Here is a 22628-nt window from a genome sequence, read left to right as displayed (position 1 = left end):
TGATCTTGATTTAAGGGTCCCCAGGACCTTTTAGCGTCAGGCACAAAACTTTTCTCGAAAATACTTCAACAAAGTGTGTGTGTGTGTGTGTGTGTTGTCCTCCTGTGCTGTGCCAATTTCAGCTAACATAGGGCGATAGGCGGGATGCACCCTAGAGAGTTCGCCAGTCCATCGCAGGGGCACACACAGAGACAAACAACCATTTACTCTCACATTCACACCTATGGTCAATTTCACAATGGTCAATTTAGAGTGACCATCATCATCATCTAACCGCTTTATCCTCCACCAGAGGGTCGCGGGGGGTGCTGTGCCAATCTCAGCTACATCGGGCGATAGGCGGGGTACACCCTGGACAGCTCGCCAGTCCATCGCAGGGCCACACACAGAGACAAACAACCATTCACTCTCACACCCACTCCTACGGTCAATTTAGAGTGACCAATTTACCTAATTCCCCATATTGCATGTTTTGGACTGTGGGAGGAAGCTGCAGAACTGCTCAATTCATTACATTACATGTCATTTACAATGGAATTGAGTACAGTCAGCTGGGGGTGGAATCGAACTTGCGACCATGCGACCAGGATGTTTTTCACACATAGGGTACCGGTCTGCGCCACTGCGCCACTCCACCCAATTCAATTCAATTCAATTTCATTTGCATAGCACCAAAATCATAGCATACATACACCCAAGACACTGTACATATACAACTTCATACACACACACACACCAAGACTACCTCCTCTGTCTTTGATAGGAGACAAAAAAGAACAAACAACGCGACGGCATCAGCGAGAGTGATGGAGAAGTTCACTTTTGAACTGATGGAAGAGAGTTCAAACTGTTTAAAAAGTTTAAACTGATTCAAAGATGGCGCCCTACTTAAAAACTTGTGCATGTAAAAAAATGCTCTGGCTGATTTGTTTGTCCTGCAGCTGTAGAAAAATGTTGGCGCAAGATGGCTGCCTCCATAAAGCAAGGCCCTTCAAGGCTTGTCCTGTGAAAACCATATTATTTTGTTGTTTAGTGTTGCCAGTTAACCCTCACTACTCACTGGGCCATTCATTAAGGAACAATCATTATCTATTCAAAAATCATTCAATTCTAATATTAAATATTTGTTGTCTGGTTATAGCATGAAATGATTTTCTGCCTTATTGATTGTCGTGGCCCTGTGATAACCACCTCTGCGGTGCTAAAATCTGCCCTGTGATCAGTGAGCATGCAGCATTAAACCACACAGCCCGTGGTGACGAGCTGAGATTGATTAAACATGGCTGTTAATAGTGTGTTTTCCGCTGTGAATAACCGCAGGCTGAGCGGAGCTGCGGGCCACAGCACACTCTCTAACCTCTCTCTTTCTCTGATGGAGATGGTGGGAGCAGACTTTCTTATTTTCGGCTGTCTGAACCTCCTCCTCCTCCTCCTCCCTCCACCACCGCGACTCCTCCGTTTCTTTTGTGCTCCTCTGAACGCCTCGCGGCGGGGCTGCCGCGCGGCCACGCGCGCACGCACGCACGCACGCGGGTCTGCAGAATCCAAGCGGAGCTTCTCCTCGAGGGGGTCGCGGTGACTGAGCCAGCCCCCACCCCCTGCCTTCCTCCTCCTCCTCATCCCCGACTCCTCCTGCGCCCGCCCCGGCACCGATTGTTGACAAAAGACGCTGCTTTCAGACGGAGCAACGGAGCCCAGACCCCCGGTACCGGTGAGTATATCTACCCGTTAACTCAACTTCTCTCCCTGAACAGCTCAAGGAGGAGAGGACCGGGACGAGCGACTCCTCCGCTCCCGGAAAACCGTGAGTCACAGCGGGCTGCTTTGTGTCCGCATGTAGCCCAGCGTTAGCTGTGTGGTAGCACTGCGGGGTCGATCCCCTCCTCTCCTCCGCCCCAGTGTGATCCAATATCATATGATGTTCATTTTGTGTCTGTAGCCCGGGGCTTACTGTGACAGCTCTCCGTCTCTCTTTTTGTCTTTGTGTGTCCCCGCTCCGGAAGGTGTGGCCGAGGTGATTCGGTGGTCGGCGGTGGTCGGACCGCAGCGGGCCGGCGTGAAGTGGACGCCCCCTCCTCCTCCCTCCTTCATCTCCTCTTCTCCTCCTACCCTCATTCTCCTGAAAATCACCCGCGGCTGGTTATTTACCTACAAAACTAGCAGCCAGAATGGGTCACACACTGTGAGTCGATAAGGAGGAGGCGGTGGCGGCGGCGGCCCTGGGCTGGTCAGTTTAGCCGGTAATGGTGTGAGCTGAGACGGCCAGGCATTCTGGATCTGACCGGGGACTCGTCGTTTCCCCGGAGCCTCCGCGGCTCCAAGCCGCGTCCTGAGCCTTCAAAGATGGGGAAGTGCGATGGCAGATGCACGCTGTTAGTGATATGCTCACTACAGTTGGTGAGTGTGTACTTTAAAAGCGCGCGCGCTTGTGTGTATGTGTAGTTATTTCTTGAGGACCACTCAAGAAATAGTATAAACACTGACTTTGTCAGGACCAGTAGTCCTCATGGGGACAAGAACCTGGTCTTATTGAGGTAGAAGCTTATTATTCTGAGGCTCCGGTTAAGGTTAAGACTTGGCTGCCAAAATAAATGGAAGTACATGCATGTGTCCTGACATGAATACCTGCATAAATATGAGTGTGTGTTTCAAATCAAACCAGTTTACTTTGTGTAACCCACATTTGCAAATCTCAGTTTACAAATCTCAACTCCCCCCAAAAAACTTTTACCAGAGGGAAAAAAATGGAACAAACCTCAGGAAGAGCTAGAGAGGAGGAAACCCTCTTCCATGAAGGAGAGGTGTGTGTAGACAGCAGTGTTGTATCCTGCTGTATCCAACAGTTTATTTCATCATCGCATAATATTCTCTTTTACTTCATCAGTGGTTTGGATAAAAAAAAAATGCAGAAAATATGAATGATCTTAATCTGTTTCCCCAAGCCTCTATATGGTGACAGCCACAATTGTTTTGTTTTGCCCACAGACACATTCATTTTACAGTCATAGATGAGTAAACAACAGAAAATATTCATATTGAAGAATATGAAATTGTAGTTGTAGTTGTAACTTGTTTATTTTATGAAAAAAAAGCCTTAAACCAATTAATCAATAAAAAAAATAGTTTAAATAATATAGATTTATTCAGTAATGGATTCATCAATGCAGCCCGGGTATGTGCCTGTATGTGTGTGTTTGGCTGCCTCTGTATCACTCACCATGAAGATATAATTAGAGCAGCGTGCTACAGACGTTGTAATCAGACATTTTTGTCCAGCCTCTCTGTACTGACACTGAAAAAGGTTTGAGCTGCAGCTGCTGGTTCAGCCACGCCACATTACAGGCAAGCGTGTGTGCCTTTGAAGCAGAGGGAGCAGTGCAGGGGGTGCTCTGGTGTCAGGGTGGTCTGCATGTGTGCAGAAAGAGAGGGAGAGAGAGAGAGAACCATGTTTATGTAAAGTAGGGGAGGGGACATCATGCTAGATACTATATTATAGCAATTGAAAACACACAATAAGTTGATCAGGGTCAGTCCGTCATTGTGATAATCAACCATTCTGGCAAAACCATGTGAATGTGAAGCATGGGAGGGACATGGAGGCCCTGCTCACCATCTGGTCTCCATTCTGGAGTTAAAGTTAGCCTTTCCTTGTGTCCACAAATAGCTCCAGACTATTCCTCTAAAATGTAATAAGTATGTAATATGAGCCAGTATCATCTATTCCCGTAATGAGCATGGGCAGCAGCAGTGTGAGCAGCTGGCCGTCCAGGTTATTGTTTGTCGGGCTGATGAGTTGTTGTGTGGCAGGGGGATTCAGCCCATAGATTCTCATTAGTTTGGGGGAGCTTTTAGGGGTTGCTCGTCTTTTACAGTCACTGGACTGGCTGCTCCAGGCAGTTACCATGGAAACAACTGCGGCAGACCTATGTATGTGTGTCCCTGTCACTGTCTGTGTGTGTGTGTGTGATTTAGTGTATGTGTGTTGTGTTTGTATGTGTATTGCATCCTCATTTGTGAGGGTTTTTTATGTGTGCGGATATTCCTTTAATACGTGTATTTGTGTTTATGTGACACCCCTCCCCCCTCCCCTCCTTTCCCCTTGTCCCGTAGGTGGCAGCCCTTCAGAGGCAGGTATTTGATTTTCTGGGTTACCAGTGGGCTCCCATTCTGGCCAACTTCCTGCACATTATGGCGGTCATCCTGGGCATGTTTGGCACCGTGCAGTTTCGCTTCAGATACCTCATCTTTGTGAGTATATATCCATCACCTTGTGATGATGTCACAGCACCTTGTGAGCCTGGGTGTGCAATTACATTCATAGAGAAACTGATCTGTGTGTGTGTGTTTTTCAGTATGCAGTATGGCTGGTCCTCTGGGTGGGTTGGAACTCCTTCATCATCTGTTTTTACCTGGAGGTTGGAAACCTCTCACAGGTAAATTACTCGGTTGATGGAGAATCAATCAGAGAACAAAGTAGCGAAACGTTTTGTCCATTTAAAGTAGATTTAGAGAGTCAAAGATGCTCTGGTTATCCTCCATTGCTACTATGAAATATATAAAAAAAATATTTTTCTTTGTCCTCCATAATACCTTAATTTATATACGTATTCGGGTTTTGGACAAATATGTCGCCTTCTTGGTTTCAGTTTTTGGAGTTTATTTATATAGTGTGCACACATCTACATGCTGTTTTTCTTCTTCAATTACTGTCATGTTCCCACTGAAATAGAATCATGTAATTAGTATTAAAAAAGGAAGATAAAATCTAAGGGGAACAAGCCTAATTACCTCAATAAAGCTCATGTCTTGAAGTTACTTTCAACTCCTGATTGGGAACCACTCAAAGTCATGTGTCATACAAAATAAACACTGTTTTCTCCTTGATGAGATTTTGTGCTAAATTCAATTTTCTTCTTTGTGGAACCTGCGTGCGTGTGTGTGTGTAATTAGGACAGGGACTTCCTCATGACGTTCAACACGTCACTCCATCGCTCCTGGTGGATGGAGCACGGCCCTGGTTGCCTGGTAACGCCGGTACTAGACTCACACATGGCTCCTGATGACCACCATGTCATCACCGTCTCCGGGTGTCTTCTCGACTACCAGTACATCGAGGTGTTGAGTTCAGCTATTCAGATCCTGTTGGCTGTAAGCATCTGACACACTCGCACACACTTGGCAATAATACAATTGTTGTATTGTGCCTTCATTACAACATCACACACTGTTGAGTTGAGGTAGAGTGGGACATCTTTCAACTAGATGGTCCAGGGCTTGATTCCTAGTTCCTCTAATCTACATCCTCATGTATCCATAACACTGAATTGCTCCTGGCAGCTGTGTCAGCAGTGTGTGACTGGGTGTTTAAATGGGTGTGAATAGGAGAATGGCAGACCTGGAGTGTTAAGTGCTTTGAGTGGTGAACACTAGAAAAGCACTATATAAATACTATAAGACGTTATACAATATTATCACTCATTGTGATAAAAAGACCAACAACACTTGCAACCATGTAAATCCTTTCTACCTCTCAGCATACATTCCTGTTGATTTATTATTGTGTGTCGCAATGGGTAGCTGCATCTTTCCTCATGATTTAGATTTGATTCAAGTACAGGGTAACGAAATGCAGTTTAGCATCCAATCAGAGGTGCAAAGAGCAGCAAGTGCAGTGTATGCAGTATGTACAGTTAAAGAGCAATTATGTACAGCAGTATTTATTATGATCTTATTTAAAAATACTTATTTTTCACTAAGATATACATGTATCCTATCCCCAGTGTTCCTGACCACAGTCAGTGCAAGCCCCTAACATATTTCTTCAGTCTCTGCAATGACTATAAATAATCGCTCCATGCCTAACAAATACAAACCATTTAACTTTTTACACACGCAATCACAATTGTATACACTAAGTGCTAAAAAAAGAACCTGTACTTTGTTTGCCCATTTCTTTATTGCTTACACTCATTTTCATGCTAAAACATTTTCAGAAATAGCGTGCCAACACTTTTGTATCCGTCAGCGGCCAAAACAGCAACAGTCATTGCATTCCTGTCCATCTCCTCTCTTGCAGCTCTTTGGCTTCGTGTACGCCTGCTATGTGAGCAAAGTCTTCCAGGATGACGAGGACAGCTGTGAGTGCTTTTATCTTGTCGATGCTCTTCCCGTGTCTTGCTCAGATACTCCAGTTAACTGTTTTTCCTAGAGTGGAGTGGCATTCTGCGTTAGTGATCCACAGCTTTGGAAGGGATTGCTGTTCGCTCATTGTTTTTTTTCCCTCCTGCCTGAGTCATGCTGATCACAGCAGAGGATTCCCTCTGGGTGATCATAGAGCTCCATCTGTATGGAGTATAGGCGACGTCTGCCAGAATATTCCCACCATCAGAGTCCAGAGCGTGTCTGCTGGTTAGTGCAGACAGAGGCTCTTCTTCGCTCTCACTCTGTAAAGGAAATAAACTCCTGCCAGTCACAATATGACACCATGAGGGTAATCTGCTGTTAAACCAAGTGTCAGTCCTGTTACCATGTTAGGATTATACACATGTCATAACATAGGGATCATAATAAGACTCACATGACATGTAATATTGTTGCTTTTTATTTCTAACTAAACAAGATAGTCTGACTGATACAGAATTCTCAGTGTCAATATCAGGTTTGATTTTGAGTTTGAAATATCTCATTTTTTGCAACACATCCATTAGATTTCATTTTAAGCAGTGTGGTCAATATATGTACAGAGAGAGATTATCTGATAAACTATATAATGGCATTTACAAACATTTATTGCTACTTACGGACTGATATTAACGGATTTATTGGTTGCTTCTTTATTTTTTTATCTCGAGATCACGGAATAATCTCCTTATCAGTGCATCAGACTGTTAGGTCTATTATTGTGTCTTATCGCAAGATAACCCGATAAATGATCACATCATCACAGGGAAAGAGGTTTTGGTATCCTGAGATAACGCATTTGATTTATCTGGTTTACTAGCTAATTATGCCGTCATGTTGAAATAAATGACTTCTTTAGACATTTAAGTATTTATACCACATAATTGGTAAAGCTGCAATTAGCTGACAATTTGCCATAATGTGGCCTGGTTGATTTATTTTTCTAATTAATACTTGCACCAGTTTATTGTATTGCATGTTATATATGCATCAAATTGCAGGTAAATATGTTAAATGTTACCAGGTTAGAATTTTATTGGTTGTAAACGTCTGGTGTAGCACATGGAGCACTTTTTAAACACAAGATTTTTTTTTCCCCTCTGAATCAAGTGAGAAAGATCAAACAAATGTATTCATGACACAAAGGCAGTGAGAAATGTTGTTTTAGTGATGTTACAGTTTCCATTGTTTTAAAGGAATACTGAAAGCATGGTGACATTATTGTCTGACGCCTGCGTGGATTTTCATGTCAAAATGTGACAATGCCATCATTTCTCTTTCCTGTCTCCTATTTAAAGTTGATTTCATTGGCGGCTTTGACTCTTATGGTTACCAGCCTCCTCAGAAGTCCTCTCATCTGCAGCTGCAGCCTCTTTACACGTAAGTCACAACTACGTATTTCCTCTCCTTTTCTGTTATTGTGGAAAATTCTTCTTTGAGGGTATACCATCCCGAGCTCTGAGGTCTAATAACAGGCTGCTTTTAGATGTGAAAAATCCCAACAAAAAACCCTGGGGCGATCAGGCCTTAAAATTTGGTACAAGTTACCCCTGGAAATGAAATCTGCCCCCACCATTGAACACTTTAAATCACTTTTGAAGACCCACCTCTTCTCCAAGGCCTTCACTTCAGGATAAGAATAGTCAACCCGGACACTTAGATTTGACCTTTTTACTATTTTATTATTTTACTGTTTTATACCTTTTATGTTGTACTGTGCCTGTAACTCTAGAGTACTTTGGTCAACCTTAGTTGTTTTTAAATGTGCGCTAGAAATAAAACTTGACTTGACACACCAGTAATTGAGCAACAAACATTAATAGTTGAACTACTTTCACACAAATGCTCATGTTATATAAATCCATATTATATATTAAGGCTTCTAATCTCCCTCTCGAGCAAACTCGTCTCAAACTCAAATGACCTTGGGGTCACCTAGCATCTAGTCTGGCCAGTAGGGGGTCCATCCATCCATCCATCCATCTTCTACCGCTTTATCCTCTACATGAGGGTCATGTGTACATATATATGAGTATATATGCATATATATGTATATATGTGTATATGTATGTATGTATATATATATATATATATATGAAAATTTATTTATGATACAAAATAATTACTAAAATAAAATCGACAAACACATCAAATGGATAGGTGGAGCATGAGTTTGATTGAGACCTCTGTTCTAGAACCATAGAAGATATTACAAACATTAGGCGGACAATTATTAAACTATACTTAAAGTGTAAAATCGGTGGAGTGCCTCTGTAATGCAGTCATATCATAATATAACAAAGTAATGTCACTTGTATAAATCATCCATGATCTCTTCCCCCTTTGTGTCCCAGGGCTGGTTAATTCTGGGTAGCGCCCCCTTCAGGCCCAACCCAATGGACGGCGTCACTGTGGATGGGAAGTGGCAGTTGTGCCAATTCCACTCACTCTGCGTGTCACAGTTTACCCCAGCGATCGACTTAACCCCACCCAGAGGGAGAGGCGTCTGTGCGTGTGTGCATGTGTGCTTGTGTCTGACGAGAACTACAGCCCTGATTAGAATGTACAGAGCTCAGGGATGAACCAGCATGCCAGGTGGTGAGATAAGATGAGGGAGGCACTGGAGGGGAGCACAAGCTGGGGACACCTCTTGTCAAATCACAGAGGACACACTTCACTAAACTGCCAGCTCTCAACACTCCCACAAGTGTGCGTATGTGTGTGTGTGCGTGTGTGAATGTGTAACTCCACAGGACTAGCTGATGCTTTGTGGTTGCACCCCTGGACTCATACCACTCAGTGCCGTTGTGATTTTTTTTTTCGTGTGCCTGCGTGCGTGTGTATGTATGTGTGTGTGTGTGGGGGGGGTGGGGATGTAGATCGGGTCACATTATAAAAAGAGGCGCAGCTTGTACCTGTTGTCGTTTTAGAATGTGGTGATGTCAAATTAGAACAGTCTTATGATTCCCGTTCCCAAAGCCATCTTTCGTTCCTTACTCACGTGTCGTTAAAAGTCACTATAATCACTGTAAAAACACAATATTTTTTACTTACAACCCAGGTCTGTTGAGATAATACAGCAGAGCTGGTGGGGAGGGATTAATGAACTGCGTAAAGGATTAGACTGTCAGTATTTTACATGTTTTGTTGTTGTTAGAAAGAAAAATGGGGAAAGGCCAAAACTGACAACACTTCGGTCTGTCACTACTTTCCAGCTATTACCGTTCGTTTTGTGCATCGCAACAGTCACATTCATTCCTGCATACATTAGCTTTAAAAGAAATTACATTCAATTTGTTTGTAAAGGCACAGCGCGTAATAATTGGTGACATCTAATGGTGAAACTCCACATTGCAACACACTCTCACCCCTCCGTTTCCAAAGCATAGCAGGAAACTATGGTGGCTTTGCACCATAACACCATCCCCATCAACAAAATGTCATGTAAGATAGTGAGCTGTTACTCCTCTTTACATGGTAAACTTCCAATTTAGAACACAGAATGGTTTGTCCATTGGACTGCTGTAGAAAAATGGCAGCCTCCATAGAGCAAGGCCCTTGCCTAGATATATAAAAACCACAATTTCAAAGTCATTACACACTTACACATATACATGTATGTGTAGTAATTCAGTTTCTGCCTACAAACCCTCTTAAATGTCTCACACTGATGTTTCCAAAGGTTTAATCATTTCTTGTCACCTGTGCTTAGCAGAACTGTACGTAGTGCATGTTGTGGAAAACTCACTGCAGCAGAATAAACTAGTGCCCAACTTCACTCTAATGAGGGACCATTTCACAGATGTGATTTTAACAGTTGTGTTTGACAACAGGCTCTGTGACAGAGTCAGAGGCTATGTTGGTTGTTGGACAACATAGGATCTATTTGTTGTTGATGTTGGTCTCTTCATTGGATTTTGTTGACAATAACAAATACATGGAGTAGCGGCAGACTTGTCCTTTTATATTTCTGGATTTGAACAAACGTCTATTGGAAGGACAAATTCAGCCTATTGTACATGTGATGCTGTGGACTAGAGATACAGATGGCTTTGGGATCAGGTGTTAGTGTGTCTATGGGGGAGGGGATACTGTGCATGTAAATAACCAGCCAATGATTGTTTTGTTGGTACTATTTAGAAGGGGTGGGGTGGGGGGGTGCATTAGCAAGTGGGTGGGACTGGGGGAGAAGGGAACACATATCAAAGATTTTCTTTATACCTCTCTCTCTCTCATCCTCTCTTTCTTAAATGACTTCATGCCTCCCGCTTTTAACCCATCTGCAGCTAGTTTTCCCCAACAATGTCGCTCGCTAACTACATTCAAGCCCGCAGCTGAATCACTGGTCTCCACTGAAGCATGGCCGTAAAAAGGAGAGGGAAACATCTCATGTGCGGAGACAACAACCGGGTAGTTTTTTGTACCTGGAATGGGAGAAGGGAAGAGGGGGGTAGAGAGACAGGTATGAGGTGAAAACCTTATTGGGTGTAAGGTGATGATTGAAATAATAAAAATACACTTTCTACATTAAATGTGACTTCTGCTGTTCTCTCCACATTTTGTCACTTGATTACACTAATCGTGTACTGAGGTAATATTGTACTGGTAGTGTGATTTATAGGACAGCCCATCATAACACTAGGAATGGGACAATAAAAGATGTTACCATGATAAGGAGATCTTACAATTATGTCAATAACCTCTAAATTTTTGCGATTAGTTACTTTGAAGTGTCGCAAGGGAGAGCCTGCATCTTATCACTGACTGCAGGATCTCACAACGTGCAATTATCCACTAAAATATCCAAGAATTGAGAATGTTCACCTGAAAAGTATGTATTGTAATGTTTTTGTAATGTTAGAGGTGAGTTAATGTGTTTCCTCCACTTGTGTAAGCTTTCACAATATGAAGGTAGAGTACTGACAGAAATTCCTGCCCATTTATGACTTAAAACGCGCACAAAACGGATATGTCCCATAGTGACCTTATATGCGCACGTTATTCATTTCAGGCTGTAAAAAAACAATTATGTTACTGAATCATATAAGAATTTTAATAGCAGTCAATTTGATATCATTACCATAGATTTTCATAAAAGAGCAGCCATGATACACTGTGTCAACATTACGTCATCCACTCAGCGGCTAGATGTGGACTTCTCTCCCGTGTTCAGACTCTGTCTCCGCTGGCTCAAGTCCAAACAGCCGCTGGTTTATTTTATGCTTTTGTGATTTGGACCAAACTACACTACGCTCTTTTACACACCGGACACTGACTGCACAGCTCATTCCAGATGAGTAACGGAGCGGCCAGCGGTCACACACACGTGACGCAGCGCGTTGCCATGGCTGCCAAGCTCGGCGTAACGTTATTGTGTACAGTCCCTTCCCGTCACAATCATCCAGATGTATATTTCCCCCCTTTATCCAGAGACAATCAAACGTTATTTTCAACAACGTTTCGACAACGAAAAAGAATGATATAATAAAGACTACATACTAAAGTAGACATCAGAACTAATAGTATTTTAATTTCCTCATATAATTAATTAATAATGCTCTGGGACTCTTTCTCTGCTGGGCCTTTGGAAAATGCAGACTAGCAAAGTAAAGGATCGCAATGATAAAGGCACATTCTGCTGAATTTTGCTCTGGAGTGAGATCAAAGCTGTCTGATGACCTGAGAAGCCTGGTGTCGTTGTAATCCAACTATAATGACACTATTCTCTCTCAAGTTAAAAGATAACGTAAAATAAATTCAACCCCAATCAATTATCATAAATGTTTTACATGTGTGAAACAGTTTATTTTTAATGTGTTTATTTATTCGTTTGACTGATGTCTGTTGCTCCGCACAACTGTACAGAGCAGCAACGTCAGAAGGAACACTGAACAACAAGGTAAGAACAAAATTCTATCGACATTACAAACACACGCATAACAAAGAGACCGGTCCGGTTTGACTGTCCCTCCTCCTCCTCCCGGTTGGCGCAATGAACCGCACGCGCTCCCTCATCTCTTCCCGTCATGCAGCGCTCTCGCCTCCTGCTCCTCCGTCGAGCCGCCATGTTGTCGGAGTGAAATCCTGGGGTGTCAGAGAGAAACTGGGGCCAAAATCCGCGACCATCCACCCTCTCCGCCGGTGAGTAGGGTTTATTTGGCAGCCCCGTTAGTACGGTGTGTTGTTTGTGCGTTTATCGGTGCCGGTATTGCTGCTCTCGGGGCTCTTCGATGGGTGAAATTGGGGTATTTTGTGAGGCTGAAGCGACTGCCTCCCTTTCTGCTGCCTGCCTCCTTCCTCCCGTTGTGTCGGTCTTCCGCTCCAGACAGACAGCTCTCGGGCCTTTGTTAGCATTCGCGTCACAGGGAAGGGTGGCAATGCAGAGTCGGCAGGCGCCCACAGATCTTCGGGTGAATAATTTTATCACTACGGTAATGTATTGGACCTGCTGCCGCCGTCAAAATCACTATGTGTAGCCCATGTTTGGCTACAGGTTCGCCCGGGCTCAGCTTGTGTCGGGAGGCCGTGTTATTGTTGGTAGACACGGGCAGTGAACCCCCTGTAACAGACCCTACAGTCCTGGCGTGAGTGGATGTTCATGCATGAAAATGTAAAACCGCCGCGTAATTGTCACGACCCTTCTCACGGAGCATCTGCACGTTTAGTTTCGTGTCGAAGTGTCATGTCTGCCGGGGTTGAAATATGTGGTTGTGTGTGTGTTATATATGCTGAGACACCTAACGCTGTCTCCCGCTAGCTCTGCAGGTTGCCTGCTCGCGTTGTCACACCCCTGTTTGTGCCTGGTATGCGGTGGATTGATCACCGGTATTGAATAATGATTAACTCACTTAGATCATGGAGCAGGGTGTCCGTTTCCGGGTGCTGACTTAAACTTGTAGCATAACAAGCGTGTGCGCTTCGCTCTGGGGAATGGCTACACGTCCGTGGATTTCCGGGTGTTTCTGTACCTGATTCCGCGCCGTGGCGAATGAATAAATATCCTGCAAAAACGTCCTGCTAAATTAAGAGTGGAGGAGGAAATCAGACATGTGTGAATGATCAGCTGTAAGATGGTTTGTGTTTATCTGTCGGAACAGTGGAGCCGGCCAGCTCGTGGTTAGTCTTCATGAAGGGGGTGTGTTGCACATGAGGCAAAGCTGCATGTGTTTGAACATTCAAAGTCAGGTAGATTGCGTGCTAAGGTAATTACTCTATGGCCCAGTGTCCACATGACCTATGGGGACACGAATGTGAAGCTGGTCATTTTAACGGAGATTAGAATGTGTTGGATAAGTAGAGGAGGCTGTAAAATACAAATTATATTCACATGACTGCTGAAAACCAGTGTGTCCACTGGTGACCAATCATAGTCAGTGTGGTTCATACACATTGCACGTGTCTTGGGTTTATCAGGAATGAGATATATGTATATACTAGGGTTGCACAAAATGTTGTAAATGTATCACATTCGTGCAATATACTTATCTCAAAAGATATACGGGCAATGTAGTAAATGTACTTTGCTCCTCATGTTTAAAATATCTTGCCATAAAAACAAAAAGTGCTTGTTGGAATGGAAATTATGTATTTAAAAAAAAATGTCAGCATCTGCATAGGTTACTCACTGACTGGGATCCATGTTGGCAGCAACCCAAACCAAGAAGACATTAACACTACATACTTAAGTATTTATTTATATTGCAAGTCACATTTTCATTGTTTTTCCAAATATATACAGCAAAACTTGGTTATGTGACACAGCTGCCCATATCGTTCTCCTGTTTCGTCAATAAAATAAGCATGCATTTCATGAAGTTATTCAGTTTAATGTAACTGCTGATTTTTGCTACAGGTGTAAAATGTGGAGGTTTAGGATTGTAGTGTCATTACATCACTGTGAAGATGTATTTGCATCTAGAAATCACAGCATGCTTCAGTACATCTCAGCAGCTGCACCACAGACCACAGCAGTCGTAAATTGAATAAACAGCATTCTTTAACAAGATGGTGACGTTTATTACAATATTGTTGCCTAATGCCACACTTGTTTCAGCCAAGTATACTAAATAAACTGGCAAATGAGAATGCACTAGTGTGAACTGAATATGACCTGGGGCAGTGATACAGCCATGTCTCAGACTGGGTATTGATTAAAAATGCTTGATATATCGATATGGGGACTGATATACTGATTCCTGAACAATACTTTTTTGGATACCATTTATATGAAATTTGTTACAGCAAAAATCACTTAACTGTTCTTAATTTTGCATCTTGCAATACATTGCATTACATTTTTAAAGACTCAAAGTGGTTTTAAACACAAAACACCGACCAGAATTGTCCGTTACAATCCATTGGTTGTCTTACATTTTTTTCCTCTTACATAATATGGCAGTAAACCTCTAACATTAAAATTAGTGTCTGCTTTGGGGTGCTTGTTTCAAATTGCCCTTTTTGTCTTTTCTGGCTAAGCCTGCAGCCTTTGTTCATGTTATAGTGGTTCTCTCGTCCTTATCTGTAGCTGTTGATCTCAGGTCTAGTTAGTGGTTAGCGCAGTTGCCTTGCAGCAGTTTGCATGTTCTTCCCGTGTGCATGTCTGGTTTCCTTCCACAGTCTTTATTTATATATATATATGTATATATGTATATATATATGTGTGTATATATATATATATATTTATATTTATATATTTATATTTATGTCAGCTGGGATTGGCACCAGTGGCCTCGCGACCCACATGTGGAGGATACAGCGGTAGATGATGGATAGATGGTCTAAGATTAACAGGTCATGTCACATAGGTTAGATCTTCAGTGCCACACAGGTGCACAATCGTGTGGCTGGCACTGTTGCCTCGCAGCAAGAAGATTGCCTGTTCGTGTCCTGGTTTGGGCCTTTCTCTTTGAGTTTGCACGTTCTTGTGTCTGTGTGGGTTTTCCCTGGGCTCTCAGTTTTCCCTCCGCAGTCCAAAAACACACAGAGGTTTTTGAACACTGCCCCATGCGATAGATTGGCAATCTGTCCAGGGTGTTCCCTGCCTTTTGCCCCATTTCAGCTGGGATTGGCACCAGCCACCCCCATGTGGAAGATAAAGTGTTAGACAAGGGGAGAATGTTGGACCTTCAATGTGATTATGCCTATACATATGTCATATTTGGGGGTTTTAGAGTTAATAGTTTTTTGTTTGTAAAATTGAATAGTATTAGAAACAGTCAGAAGGTTTAGGTTTGTCGGTTTGTCTGTGAAGGTAAGATTTATTGTAGTGGTATTTTAGATGGCATTTTAATGAGGTGTACCAAATAAACAGGCAGCTGAGTGTACTTAACCATGAAAACTGGCACAAGCTACAATATTTGTGTTTTAGCTAACCATCTAATTAATCCTGCTGGGAGTTCCTATCACATTCATAATTGACAGATATTGACCATATTTAAATAAGTTCACCACAATTTTTTTTCTGAAAATAATTATAGCTATAATTTCAATTGTTGGTTAGGGCTGGGCAATCATTCCATAACATAAGTATATGTTGGGATCAATAAACACAATTTAATATTAATTGATTTCATTTTTATGCGCTGTGCAAACACACTTTGAGACGCAATGCATAATTGCTGTCAAATGGTTTGTGTCAGATTTATGAATGGTTTCCATCTAAAAGGTTGGATTTTTATTATCCAAAAGTCATTTTTAAACCAAAATAGTTATCTTTAACCTTCACACAATGTATTTCTCTTTGGACAGGCTGTGGTGGAATGAGCAGTGTGTGTGTGTTGAAGAGGAAAGCAGTGCTCTGGCAGGATTCCTTCAGCCCCCACCATAGAACTACATCTCCCAGCATGCCCGTGGTGCTGAGCAGCGGAGGACATGCCCCTCCAACGGGGCAGACCCCTCAGGCCACACCCCCCAGCCAGCAGGTAACAGTCACCACATTTACACCTTCATAGAGTTCATTCATTCTTGGAAAGGTGTGATCATCCTGTAGAAAGATGTCACTCGGTACATTTACATGACGCTCGAGCAAATTAATTACTGTGTTTGGGACTTGTAATATGTTGAATTACTGAAAGTTGTAAAATACCTCTTGTATACCCACAAGTGGGCCTAGGTACTAGGTTTGCATGTTCCACAGTTCCCAACCCCCCGCTTTGATTCTAAAATTGTTAAAGTGGGTTGACGGAAGTAGAAGACAATCTTGAAAAAACATGGCGAGACAGAGCTCAAAGAATTTAATATTTTAAAGTTTGTAAGTGGTAGGTAGCCACATAGAGAACACACTTAATTCAATAGATCGATTTCCCACTAGTGCTTGTAGGGCTGGGCGACAATACAATAACCATATATATCGCGATAGACTCTTCCGCGATATCAACAGAAAAAACATTGGCTAGGACGTTCGATAAAGTCACACAACTTTGTTAAAACGAACAGAGAAAGTGCTAGAAAAATAGATGAAGCAGGTTTGGTTGCGTGGAAAAAAAACACAGTCCCTCCCTTGTAACCCAGTTGCAACCATGCTTGCAAGTCAGTGATGTGATTGGCAGTCAAACAGCCAATCACTGAACAGTCATGTTGGTTGTGCCATTCCTTGTGTCTCAATTACAACAGCACATGAGTGCCGAGTGAAGAGGCGAGAATGAGCACTGAAAGCGAAGAGATTGTTCATTTAAAAAAAGGACGCTCTACCTCGCCAGTAGGGCAGATTACTTTAAGTCCGACCACAATCAACTGCAACTTTGACAAAAGCATGATGAAATTCAGACTGGTAATTTTTTTTGAAACCATGCTTGACATGCTAACAGCTACCTGCATGCTAAACAGGAAACCACCGAATCCTAACGAGCTGAATGTGGGCGTTTCGCCCTTTAGCAAGCAGAGGTGGACACGTGTTATTCAATAAATCAATTCCTCACTAGTTTTTCTATACTGGCGCAAGGGCAGTAGTCCAACTGGACAGCATAGACTTGGCTGGGCCTTGAAACATAAGAATTGTTCGGTAGGCATACTCCATGCTGCTGTAAAATGAGTAATACTGAATTCCTGAACACTGAAATGATTCTACCTCAGTCTCAAGATGTTGCAGTAGTTGCATAGAAGAGTATCTGTACTCTTGGGATTGAATTAACCACAGTAGCTTAATCAGTGAAATGTAATTGCTTGATAACAAGGTTAGCATTTTTCTTGACTAACCTCAGAAACAAAACAGTATCTGATACATAATAATTTAGTCCGATAGAATGACAGCTTGGTGAGCGGTCTCTTGCGTGTACAGCAAATGACTAAGTTCTTTGATGATGGCGTCTTGAGGGTTATTTTGTTTTTGCCATCAAAATGGGTGAGACAGGAAGTCGGCACAAGCTTTTCCATTGAAAAGAATTGCTGCCTCCTGTCTGGACAAGAGAGGATGTGGTTGTGAATATCTCAATCTGCAGTGCTGTTGATTATGAAAGTGCAAGTGATAGATTTGGATACAGTTTGTAACATGTTGCTGTAAGGTTGAAAAATGTGAAGTTTGATTGTTTTCTGTGCCTTTACAGAAACCTGTGATTATTTTGAGCAGATGAAACACTCTGGATATGGAAGAACAGGCTAGAGTACAGTGGGAGTTGTCATTCTGAAAACACCAAGTTATTTGATTTTAAACACAGTTTTAAATGTTAACATCCTCCAGTCTATATGTATGTATATCTTGTATGTAAATACAGTATACCTCCATGTCCCCAGTTGTTGCTCAGATACAGTCTGCTTGTCACTGTTGCCAGTAATTTCAGGATAATGTGCATGTGTGTGTTTGTCTCCAAGGGCGTGGCGGGTGCTGGACGTTCCCAAGATGATGCCATGGTAGACTATTTCTTCCAGCGGCAGCATGGTGAACAGCCGGGAAAACATCGCTGGCCCACTGGAGACAACATCCATGACAGCCAGGTATGTATATGCTGCTGTTGCATAATATTGACACTGTTGCAGCACTTAACAGTTATTGTTCCATGTCGTATTTTGCATCTCCCTTTCTTTTTGGTTTGATATATTTTGATAAATCTTTTTATTGCAAATAGGGGTACATTTACAATATACATCACTGCAATTACATGCTTTATGTTTTGTGGCTTGCAATAAACTTGTACAATAAAAGATTAAAATAACCACTGCAAGTAAAATTAACAAAGTAATTAGAAACAGCTGCATAGAGGCAGAACACAGGTAACACTTTTATAATACTGACCCCCTTGCACAGTATAAAGATACCCAACTCACACACAAATCTCTAGAGATCTGTTAAATGGTAAAATGTGACCAAATGGAGATCACAAAACACTATTACAGATCAAGGCTGCAGGGTAAGACGAAGGATAAAAATAAATAAAATAAAACAAATCAGTGCAGGAGATTAAAATGAGTTGTGAAAGGTTGCCAATTTTGGAAAAATTTCTCTCTTGAGCCCCTTTTTAATTTTTATTTTATTTTTCTCAAGCTTGAGATGAACATTAACAGTATGGTACATCCAGCTGTGAGAGATGTTAAAGGAAGACTATTGCTTGAAATGCATTTCATTTTTATGTAAACATACAGTCCCTGACAAAAGTCTTGTCGCCTGGGTACAAGTTGACCTTAAGTGCCCCTTAAATATATGTCTAATCAATTTTTTTTTACAAGAAAAGGCTAATTTTAATCCCAACATTTTTTGAAGTAATGTTTTGGTGCCAAATGAAACTTCTGAAAAGCATTCTAACGTTCACAGCTTGGTAAAGCCCACTGAGTCAGTTTTTGCAAAGACAAAAGTCTTGTCGCCTTGTCATATGATGCACCCAATCCTAGATTACAGCCTCTCCTGTGATCAATAATTGATCAATCAATTAGCGGGTGTGTATAAAAAGAACCCCATCACACCAGACATTCACTTCAACTGCAACTTGACCTCTGACAACATACCTAAGATTCACCCTGAGACCAAAGCGTTGATTATCAAGAGGCTGAAGACCAGATCTACTGCTGAGGTGGCTGACATCTTCAATGTGTCTCAGCGTCAAATACAAAGTGTAAGAAAAAGATTAGAAAAGACTGGAGATGTTTTTGACAAGCCCAGGTCCGGTAGACCCTGCAAGACAACTGCTCGAAAATCCAAGGCCAGCCCCTTTTCCACTGCAGCAGAGCTTCACCAGGCCTGGTCACCTCAAGTCCCCATGTCAACCAGAACAGTTCGTAGAATTCTGTCTCGAAATGGCCTCTGTGCCCAGAAACCATCACTAAACAAAAGGCAATTAAAAAAACGTGTGGCATTTGCCAAGGCCCACAGCCTGCTAAAAGGATGGACGCTGGAAAAGTGGCAGAAGGTGGATTTCTCAGATGAATCTTCGGTTGAATTACATCACAGCCGCCGTAAATATTGCAGGAGACCTAGTGGAGCCCGCATAGATCCGAGATTCACCCAGAAAACAGTTAAGTTTGGTGGTGGAAAAATCATGGTCTGGGGTTACATCCAGTAAAGGGGTGTGTGAGAGATTTGCAGGGTGGAAGGCAATATCAATAGCCTAAAATTTCAAGAAGTATTAGCTACCTCTTACATTCCCAAACATAAAAGGGGTCAAATTTTGCAGCAGGATGGTGCTCCATCGCATACTTCCACCTCTACGTCAAAGTTCCTCAAGGCGATGAAGATCAAGGTGCTCCAGGACTGGCCAGCCCAGTCACCAGACATGAACATCATTGAGCATGTCTGGGGTAGAATGAAAGAGGAAGCATGGAAGACAATACCAAAGAATCTTGATGAACTCTGGGAGGCATGTAAGACTGCTTTCTTTGCTATTCCTGATGACTTGTATGAATCATTATCGAACCGCATGGATGCAGTCCTTCAAGCTCATGGAAGTCATACAAGATATTAAATATGGATCTCACAGCACCACTGCTTAATTTGCTGATGTTATGCAGCATATTTTTGTATTTGAAGTAAATTATTTGTTCAATTTTCACATTACTCTCTGTCGGCGACAAAACCTTTGTCTTGCCAAAATCTGACCTTTCTGTGTTCATTAAATGATCAATCTTTCTTCAGTGAAGCAAATTTATTTTAGTATATTGAACATGATTTGGGAGGGTTTTAGCTTTCATATGAGCCATTTCTAAAACCAATGGATTAATTTAAAGGTAGGTTATGAGCTGTTTTTTCTACAAAATGGATAAGTGACAAGACTTTTGTCAGGCACTGTATAAACATACCTTAAACATATTGACACCATTATCTACCTGCTAAATATGTGGTCCTACACGGGAAACACAGGTTTTTAAGTGTAAAAATACTTAATTAGCAGCTATTCAATATAAAAATAACTTGCTTAAATGTTTTGCGCAAATCATCATTGAAGGTAATTACCAATTAACATGGGTAATTAAAGAGTACTCTCTGTTTGCACAGTGGTTGGGAGTGAGTCACATGGTGTCCCATTTCCTCATGTCTCACTCATCTTTCTGTCTCAAGGTTCGTTCCATGGATGAGTTGAACCACGACTTTCAGGCTCTGGCTTTAGAAGGACGTGCGATGGGAGAGGTGAGACATTAGGGTTAATGTTTGTAGTGAATTGAAGTTAAAGTGACTAACAGTGTGTGACACTGTACTGTAAAAACATAAAATGTGTTCAAGTTTATTCAAAACAACTGCATTGTATGAAGTTTGTTAACATTCCGCAGAAAACTGCCTCTTACTTAGACACCTGGCTGAAGAAAATATATAAAAGCAAAGGGTTCAAACACTGATTAGTATGTTGGTACTCATGGTAACGGTTAAAGTGTCTCAAGCATGTTGGGTCCACCATAATCAACGGAGTAAAATTAAAATAACAGGGATTAAATGAGTGGCTCAGTTGCTTAGAGAACGGTGTAGCGTAAACTTGCTGACATTGTTTTTCTGGAATAAAAAGCTCTGTAAAATGAGGACGAGGTGCTTTTTAATGCAAACTGGTTGGACTGGCTGTTGGCAAGTAATAAAGGCAATCTGCACTCAGTGACTCTGTTAATGTTGGACCAATGCCTTCAATAATTCATGGATTGTTGAACACAGTTCATCAGGTCATGCACGTCTTTTGTTTGCATTTTAAGCTCAACTGTGTACATGGTGGTTCTAATAGTGCAGATGCGCCATGCATTTGGTTACGACATAAGAAAATTGTCATTGTGTATTTTTGCTTTGTTTTTAGAAGCAGCATATCAATTCAGATTTATTTTCAGATTTTGTTTTGATTATGTTTAAGATTTGAAAGTGTTCACTCATATGTTCAGTTATGGAATTAAACAAGTTATGTATACGTCATTTTTCCTGCCATGTGCTCGCTTAATCCTTGATTAAGGACTGTTTTTCCTCTTGCCCCCATTTTTACTCTCTCACCCTATGTCTCTGCAGCAGCTGCTAACTGGTAAAAAGTTCTGGGAGACGGATGACTCTGGAAAAGATGGACCAAAGGGAATCTTCCTGGACCAGTGGAGGGACAGTGCATGGGGGGCCTCAGGTATGACATTTGACTTTTTTTTATTTATTTTTTTATTAGTAGGACCATCTTGTTTGAAAATGAATATTTTTGGATTCCAGTGAGAGTAAAATAAAATCACCCTGATGTTCTCTGTAATCACGTCAAATCGCAGGAGGCGCAATATATGTTTAAGCCAAAATGTGTCAAAATATCATTTTATTTATTTTATTTATTTATTCAAAATCCTTAAGCCCTACCCACCATATCCGTTCCAGTTCATCCCAAAAGCGCTCGACGGGCCACTCAAGTTCTTCCACACCAAACCATGTCTTTATAATCCTTTTTTTGTGCACTGGGGCACAATCGGTTTTGGAATAGAAGAGGGCCTTCCACAAACCACATAATTGGGAGCATAGAATTGTCCAAAATGTTTTGCTATGCTCAAGTGTTAAGATTGTCCTTCATTGGAGATAAGGGACTGAGCCCAAAGCCTGACTGAAACACCTGAATTTAATGTTTAACAGGTGTGGCCAAATACTTTGTCCATGAAGTGTATGTTGAAATTTAAGAGAAGTAAAGATATTATGCCCTGTTGAATCACTCTCATGCTTGAAATGTTTGTGGACCACATACGTTGACCAACAGTTATTTAACTCTCCGGGTTTTCTCATTGAAGATCACTCGGTATCTCAGCCAATCATGGTGTCTCGTCGGCCAGGCCAGGGTTTCCATGGCGGAGGTGAAGTAGGGGTAGGCTCAGTGATGTCACCGCGGTCTGAGAGTGGAGGTCTGGGAGTCAGTATGGTGGAGTACGTCCTTTCCTCCTCACCAGCTGACAAACTGGATTCCTGCCTTCGAAAAGGACCATATGTAAGTCTCTGCAGTGTTTCTCATCCTTCTCTAATGTCACACTGCATTGTCATTCATGCATTACACATTTTAAATTCCTGTAATCAGGATTTGACTTTTCTCTGCATGACGTTA

General features: G+C 42.0%; 2 protein-coding genes across 3 annotated transcripts in view; both read left to right on the top strand.

The window, feature by feature from the left end:
• The first annotated feature begins 1602 nt into the window (after window positions 1–1602).
• Window positions 1603–10286, top strand: nkain1 (sodium/potassium transporting ATPase interacting 1). Its single transcript, XM_044053367.1, has 8 exons — window positions 1603–1711; window positions 2004–2397; window positions 4111–4248; window positions 4353–4433; window positions 4951–5148; window positions 6077–6137; window positions 7479–7560; window positions 8535–10286. Exons 2-8 carry the CDS (start codon window positions 2344–2346, stop codon window positions 8542–8544), a joined length of 624 nt encoding a protein of 207 aa, XP_043909302.1. The 5' UTR covers window positions 1603–1711; window positions 2004–2343; the 3' UTR covers window positions 8545–10286.
• Window positions 10287–12107: 1821 nt separating this feature from the next.
• Window positions 12108–22628, top strand: part of pum1 (pumilio RNA-binding family member 1) — a 27525-nt gene continuing 17004 nt past the window's right edge. Inside the window, exons 1-6 of one of the 2 annotated variants that reach the window (XM_044053366.1) lie at window positions 12108–12321; window positions 15928–16100; window positions 17986–18108; window positions 20660–20728; window positions 21581–21683; window positions 22321–22514. In XM_044053366.1, the coding sequence (XP_043909301.1) occupies window positions 15939–16100; window positions 17986–18108; window positions 20660–20728; window positions 21581–21683; window positions 22321–22514 (651 nt within the window). In that variant the 5' untranslated portion in view covers window positions 12108–12321; window positions 15928–15938. Of the gene's footprint in view, window positions 12322–15927; window positions 16101–17985; window positions 18109–20659; window positions 20729–21577; window positions 21684–22320; window positions 22515–22628 lie in introns of both variants that reach the window. The other variant, XM_044053365.1, reaches the window with a different exon arrangement.

This window comes from Solea senegalensis, linkage group LG20, assembly GCF_019176455.1.
Source record: "Solea senegalensis isolate Sse05_10M linkage group LG20, IFAPA_SoseM_1, whole genome shotgun sequence".
NCBI classification, from domain to species: Eukaryota; Metazoa; Chordata; class Actinopteri; order Pleuronectiformes; family Soleidae; genus Solea; species Solea senegalensis.
This window is presented reverse-complemented; position numbering and strand designations above follow the sequence as displayed.